This window comes from Salmo salar, chromosome 14 (genome assembly GCF_965601325.2).
Source record: "Salmo salar chromosome 14, fSalSal1, whole genome shotgun sequence".
NCBI classification, from domain to species: domain Eukaryota; kingdom Metazoa; phylum Chordata; class Actinopteri; order Salmoniformes; family Salmonidae; genus Salmo; species Salmo salar.
Genome location: NC_138304.1, coordinates 65330713 through 65337659, shown reverse-complemented (window position 1 = coordinate 65337659; position 6947 = coordinate 65330713). Strand labels below are relative to the sequence as shown.

The window sequence follows — 6947 nt, the reverse complement described above, 5'->3', positions numbered from 1 at the left end:
ATCATTCTCTCTACTATTATTCTGACATTTCACATTCTTAAAATAAAGTGGTGATCCTAACTGACCTAAGTCAGGGAAGTTTTACTAGGATTAAATGTCAGGAATTGTGAAAAACTGAGTTTAAATGTACTTGGCTAAGGTGTATGTAAACTTCCGACTTCAACTGTATAAGGAGGAGATAGTGGTCTTTCTTCAGTTACTTATAATAGAGGTCTGTTTTGTAAACACATAAACATGTAAAGACATGAAACTGTGTTTTGTTCCAGAGAGGTCTAGAACGTATCATCTCATTGGGAAGCATTTCAAGATTTCTGAGGCCTATGTGTCAAACAAGAACAATTTATGTGCTTTAAGGTAGCCTATTCTTGAATTAATTGGTGAATATAATTAGGCATGATTACAAATATATATTAATATTTATTTAATTGTATTATATTTAAATAAGTGAAAGGGAGTGAAGGACTTGTATCCCATATTATGTTTTGATTGATTTATTGATATATTGTCAATATGGAATATGCAATTTTCTAATGTGCTCATTGATAAGAGCCAGCCCATGATAGGAAATATCCTCATATAGATGATTGCCATGGGTCATTGATTGACATCACTTCACTGCACTCTGCATTTTCTTCTGTCCTCTTTCTACAGGAGCTAACCCAACCTATCTGATTTCACATTCCAAAATCTTAATCTTCTTTAGGATGGGATCCTCTTTAACAAACTTGAAGTTTTCAATAGGACCGATGATACCCCTTTCTTATCCTATCACTCACTTGCCCAAATTCTTGTTTTGAGTTCTACAACCTGATTTACCGCACTGGCGCCATTCAACTTCAAAGCGCAAGCATACTTTCTTAATTAGGGGTTATGTTCTTGCAGTTTGTTTGGCAATATAATCCCACTCGATAGAACTGGTACTATATAAAGGTTTACATTGTAACCTAATTAAAATGTTTCTAGCCTAGCTTACAAAACACAATATTATATACTGTAATAGTAATAGATATATCTACGGTCTAGATATCTCAGTCAGCTATTTTACGTGAATATACAGCCACAATTCTTGATTCCTCCACCAATGCTCGAGAAGAGGAACAGGCACCTGGGTGCGCTTTGGTTCCATGATGGATTATTGCTATTCATTACCACCCAGGGCGCGCTCGGCACGCTTCGACCAAGCAAGACATAAAACAAAGAGTTCGCCGACCAGATTGAATCAACCTCTGAAGGAGGGGGGATAGAGTAAACAGAGAGGACCAGGTAACAGTACCCAACCTGAGACGAATTGCAAAGGAAAATCAGAGTATCTGCAAACAGTTTATTTTCACAGGGTCAGCAGAGAACTGAATAGTAACGGTATCTATTTTTTTTCTGTAAGTATCGACTACTATAGCAAACAATTACATCTGAAATGGACCGTAAAATTGCAGACTTCTCTGGGATGTGGAAAATGAAGACTTCTGAAAACTTTGAAGAACTCCTGAAAGCATTGGGTGAGTATTTTCATACTGATATGAGCATGAACGTAGCTTTTGGTTATTATAACTAACATTCGAATGTCTTAATGCACTCTCTATATAAATATGTTTGTAGTAGACATGTCTGTAAATGTATCGACTCTTTGATATAGTCTTCGATTATCATAAATTCTACAAATCACTGTTGCACTTATTTATGCAACTGCAATTCTTTATTTTTTTTTCAATCTATGGAGCCCTAGCCTTTGTCAGGGATATGTCAAGCATCCCACTCTGGGCTATCGGTGAAATGTTAAAAAAGCTTGGTCTGTGGCCGCACACACCACTCAAGTGTTTCTTCTCCTCTGTGCATGTGTTTGGTTTTATGGGTAATTATGAGCTAGCCATATTATTTGTAATAATTATCTTGCTTGATTTATTGTTTTAAAAGTCCTTGGTTATCCTCCACCGTACACACACACACACACACACACACAGAGAAAGGTCAAAAGGAGGGCCAGTCAGTGGCATTCATTAAAATGTAAAGACAAATAACCCGTGGAGGAATGATATATTTTACCTCGTTATAAACCAAGTCCTCGTGAGATTGTAATTAAAGCCAGTGTAAACGGGACTAAGCCCTGAAATGGGCCCCCTGAAGTGGGCCCCCTCAGTCAGCCGGTACTGAGACTGACATTCCCCCAGTACCCTGGGAATCCTCAACAAACTCGCTCTAGGGGTTTCTCTGTGGCAACAGCAGTATATCTCTCCGAAGAGCAATTTCGCTCCAGACAAAAATATACTTTCCAATGAGAAGGTTTATCAGATTTTTATTTAGGGATAAGAATGTTAATTTGAAAAGGCGAGAGGAATGAAGTTCAATCGGATATTTCATTCATTTAGATGACTAGCATCCTGTTAATTGTATGAAAGTCTATGCTAATCATCCCTTAAAGTTGAATGAATGAGAGCTCTGTCTGAGATCAAACCCTCCCCCTCTGATGTCTTTCCCACTACCCATAAAATAATGGTTATGAATGATGGCTGTGAAATGGCTTTTCATCACAATAGATTCATCCCAAATAGCACTGTATTCCCTATATAATGTACTACTTTTCAAAAGCCCCATAGGGCCCTGTTCAAAAGTAGTGCACTATGTAATGAATAGGGTGCCATTTAGGATGCATACAATGTCTCCATTCTCCATCTACTCCTGTGATACCTTATTGGTCCCCTATGACCAGGTGTGAACGTGTTTGTCAGGAAGATAGCCGTGGCTGCAGCCTCCAGGCCTGCAGTAGAGATCACCCAGCAGGGAGAGAGCCTCTCCATCCAGACCTCCACCAGCGTACGCACCACCCATGTCTCCTTCACCGTGGGACAGTCCTTCAATGAGACCACAGTGGACGGACGCCTCTGCACGGTAATATTCCATTTCCACACTCTTCATCTCTACATATGTTGCATGAAATATTTTTGTTACTATATGTGCATATTTTGCCAGGACTCAGTGTACGAAGTCAGGGGTCTGTATAAGCATGTGGAAATAATCAGTGTGTAACTTGATAGTTGTTCTTGGTGATGGTTTACTATTCTTACTTTTGATATGGTTTGTAGAGGGCAGTAAGCATAACGTCTAACAGACTTGAGGAAGCAGTAACATGCTGCAACAGTACTGAGTACCAAATGAGAAGCCTCAGGGTCACACACAGACCTACTGTGTCTTTCTATCAAACCGCTTCACTACAACATGCAGTGTCATTTATTAAATCCTTGCTTGGCCTTCCTCCTATGATCTCCAGAGTACCCCTCGCTGGGAGACAGATAGCAAGATCAGCTGTGAGCAGATTTTGCATAAAGGGGAGGGCCCTAAGACTGCCTGGACCCGTGAAGTGACCAATGATGGTGAACTGATTTTGGTAAAGAGTCAATTTTTATTGACTAAAAACAGTAATCCTATTCCTGTATTTACATGATAGGCTTTAACTGTATTTGGGGGCAAATTTATGTGTTTGATTTATCAGAGTTTTATATTAATTTAGTTGTCATTTTCTTTCAGATAATGAGCGCTGGGGATGTCGTGTGCACCAGAGTGTATCAACGAGAATGAAAACTTTCAAGACTGTCAAACTTTTCACTTTGTGCCTCTTTTTTCACATTTCTTAATTTCTACCTTTTCCGTTTGCTTATTTAATCTTCCAGTCATTCAGATTATGGTTAACAAGACGTCAGTGGTGTGCTTTTTGTCAGACAGAGTTTGACTCTTGTGAAAGCCTTGTGTCAGTTTTTTTTGATGTGTCAGTTTTATGTTCTCGTATTAGCTTGTAATGGTATCATTCTTCATACACAACCAAAGCTGTATTTATTCTCAGTATAACGCATGAAAACCCATCCATATTTTTGTTCAAATTCCTTTACCAAAACAAATGTTAACCATCCTCAAAATGTTGTTAAAACAATTACAAATTGATAACGTATTTCCAAAACCTGATTTTATTAGCTTTCTGAAACAAACTGATTCAAACCAAGACCTTGTCCATCACCGCTGTTCTGACTTTCTCTCTCCCTACCACCTCCTTTCAACTTCTAGTATCCCCTGCCTAAGATCTTTGTATGCATCCCTCATTTGTTTTCCATCCCTCCCTGCCACTTCCATGCCACTTGGCCTCTTTGACAAGTAGCCTAGCGGTAAGTTGCGTTGGGCTAGTAACCAAAAGGTTGCTGGTTTGAATCCCTGAGCCAGCAATGTGGAAAAAAAAATCAGCCATTCTGCCCTTGAGCAAGACAGTTAACCCCCAATGACAACTGCTGCCCTTCTCTCCCACACACCCTTTTCTCTATGTGCTCTCATCCCTCACCATTTTGTTCATTTAGAGTTTTTAAACTCTGAGAGAATCCATATTTTATGAACAACACTGTGTCTGAGAGACATTTGGCAGGAACAAGGGGAAAAACCAGGAGTGGTAGGGAAAGAATGAGAGAGTGAGGGACCATAACAAAATAATTTCATATTGAGAACGGTGCTATTTCCTCCGCTCTCCTTCCCAGCTGTACCTACTTACAGTATGAGCTCAAAATGTTCCCCACCCCCTCTTCCCTGGACTCGGCCCGCAACCAGTTACAAAGGGTAAAATGACTGCCTCTGATTTGTGTGAAGACGCTTGTAGCTGCTCTCCGACTCTCCCACACACCTCTGAACTGGACAGCCGAAACAAAATACAGTCACACTTACATTAACACATACTTGGGAGGACTGATCAGTTCTTAGAAAATAATGGATTGAAGAATGGATTGAACAGTGCAGGATCTCTCATGCACTTCCTGAGGAGAGAATGCTTACTCTGTCCATAGGCAGTGATGGTTTTTCCAGATTTGCAGACGGTGTGCCAAGGGTCCCAAATGGCATCCTATTGCCTATATAGGGCTCTGGTCATAAGTAGTGCACTATGTAGGGAATAGAGTCCCATTTTGAATGCAGCCAAGCCCTCTGAGGTCCTCCTCAGATTTACTCACTGTGCTGAGCCAGCATCAGGCTTCCTGGGCTTCATTTCTCCAAACTGTGTGTTCTCTCAATAAACTCACTGGGTAAGTGAGTGAGTGAATGAATGAAGTGAGAGTGGGTTATGTAACCTGAGGTGCATAGCTCCCGTTTCAAACAGACAGTTCAGCCAAAAGTGTTGATGCATTCATCCAAACTAAATTAATCCATACTGTAACTGATATGCGTATATGTATTTTTTTTTTTTAAACGGTCCTTCCGCTCTGGTCTGAAAATTAGTTTGGCCGAGTGGCCAACTCTAGGAAGAGTCTTGGTGATCCAAACTTTTACCATTTAGGAATGATAGAGGACACTGTGTTCTTGGGGACATTCAATGCTGCCAACATTTTTTTTATACCCTTCCCCAGATCTGTGTTGAGACAATCTTGTCTCAGAGCTCTACGGATAATTCCTTCGACCTCATGGCTTGGTTTTTGCTCTGGAAACTGTGGGACCTTATTTACATTTTAGTCATTTAGCAGACGCTCTTATCCAGAGCGACTTGAATGCATACATTTCATACATTTTTTTCTCCGTACTGGTCCCCCGTGGGAATCAAACCCACAACCCTAGCGTTGCAAACACCATGCTCTACCAACTGACACACACGGGACCATGTGGCTCAGGTGTGTGCCATGGCACAGGTGTGTGCCATTCCAAATCATGTCCAATCAATTGAATTTACCACAGGTGGACTCCAATCAAGTTGTAGAAACATCTCAAGGATGATCAATGAAAATAGGATGCAACTGAGCTCAATTTCGAGTCTCATAGCAATGAATACTTATGTTAATAAGGTATTTCTGTTTTTATTTTTAATGCATGTGCAAAAATGTCTAAAAACCTGTTTTTGCTTTGTCATTATGGGGTATTGTGTGTAGAAAAATGGGGAACTATTTTTACTCAATCAATTTTAGAATAAGGCTGTAACATAGCAAAATGTGAAAAAAGTCAAGGTGTCTGAATACTTTCTGAATGCACTGTATATGATATGATCTGTATATGATCAGAGGCGTCTTGCCTATAGGGGGCACAGGGGCACGTGCCCCGCCAGATTTGTCCTGTTATTGTTTCTCTGTAATACTACTAGCCACCTTGTCAGGGCTTTCAGACGGATCGGACCAATACGCAGCGTGATCGTAGTTCCACATCTTTTATTCAATCGTGAAACTCATGCAATAAACAATAAACTTGAAATACAAAAAACAAGAAAGCCGTGACGCAGAGCAGGCATACACTACTCACAAAATGAATCACCCACAAAAACACCAGTGGGACAAACATCAACTTAAATATGGCCTCCAATTAGAGACAACTACAACCGGCTGCCTCTAATTGGAGGTCATGCCAAACAAAAACTAACCTAGAAATACAAAACAAGAAACTAAACAGAAATACAAAAACGGACAAACACCCCCTGTCACGCCCTGACCTACTCTACCATAGAAAATAACAACTTACTATGGTCAGGACGTGACACACCTAGCAATTTTATGAAGTTGGCTTTAGCTAGTCCAGATAGGTTCCCAATTTCCCAACCTCATAACTACACCGAACAAAAATATAAATGCAACAATTTCAAAGATTTTACTGAGTTAAAGTTTATTTAAGTAAATCAGTCAATTGAAATAAATTCATTAGGCCTTAGTCTATAGATTTCACATGATTGGGAATACAGATATCCATCTGTTGGTCGTGGATAGCTTAAAAAAAAGGTAGGGGCATGGATCAGAAAACCAGTCAGTAGCTGGTGTGACCACCATTTGCCTCATTCAGCGCGATACATCTCCTTCGCATAGAGTTGATCAGGCTGTTGATTGTGGCCTGTGGAATATTGTCCCACTCCTCTTCAATGGCTGTGCAAAGTTGCTGGATATTTTTATTTATTTATTTAGTATTTATCCTTTATTTAACTAGGCAAGTCAGTTAAGAACACATTCTTATTTACA

The 6947-nt window shown here is 40.0% G+C and overlaps 1 protein-coding gene across 1 annotated transcript; it reads left to right on the top strand.

Moving 5' to 3' along the window:
* The first annotated feature begins 460 nt into the window (after positions 1-460).
* On the top strand, positions 461-3946 carry crabp2b (cellular retinoic acid binding protein 2, b). Its single transcript, XM_014142072.3, has 4 exons — positions 461-1496; positions 2705-2883; positions 3263-3379; positions 3520-3946. The coding sequence occupies exons 1-4, from the start codon at positions 1415-1417 to the stop codon at positions 3568-3570; spliced, it is 429 nt and encodes a 142-aa protein (XP_013997547.1). The 5' UTR covers positions 461-1414; the 3' UTR covers positions 3571-3946.
* The last annotated feature ends 3001 nt before the right edge of the window (positions 3947-6947 follow it).

What these genes read in the sequence shown, in the direction of transcription:
- crabp2b (XM_014142072.3), top strand. Translation starts at nt 1,415, where the DNA reads ATGGACCGTAAAATTGCAGACTTCTCTGGGATGTGGAAAATGAAGACT. An exon ending in AGAACTCCTGAAAGCATTGG is followed by an intron (nt 1,497 to 2,704) that starts GTGAGTATTTTC and finishes CCCTATGACCAG; the next exon opens with GTGTGAACGTGTTTGTCAGG. An exon ending in ATGATGGTGAACTGATTTTG is followed by an intron (nt 3,380 to 3,519) that starts GTAAAGAGTCAA and finishes ATTTTCTTTCAG; the next exon opens with ATAATGAGCGCTGGGGATGT.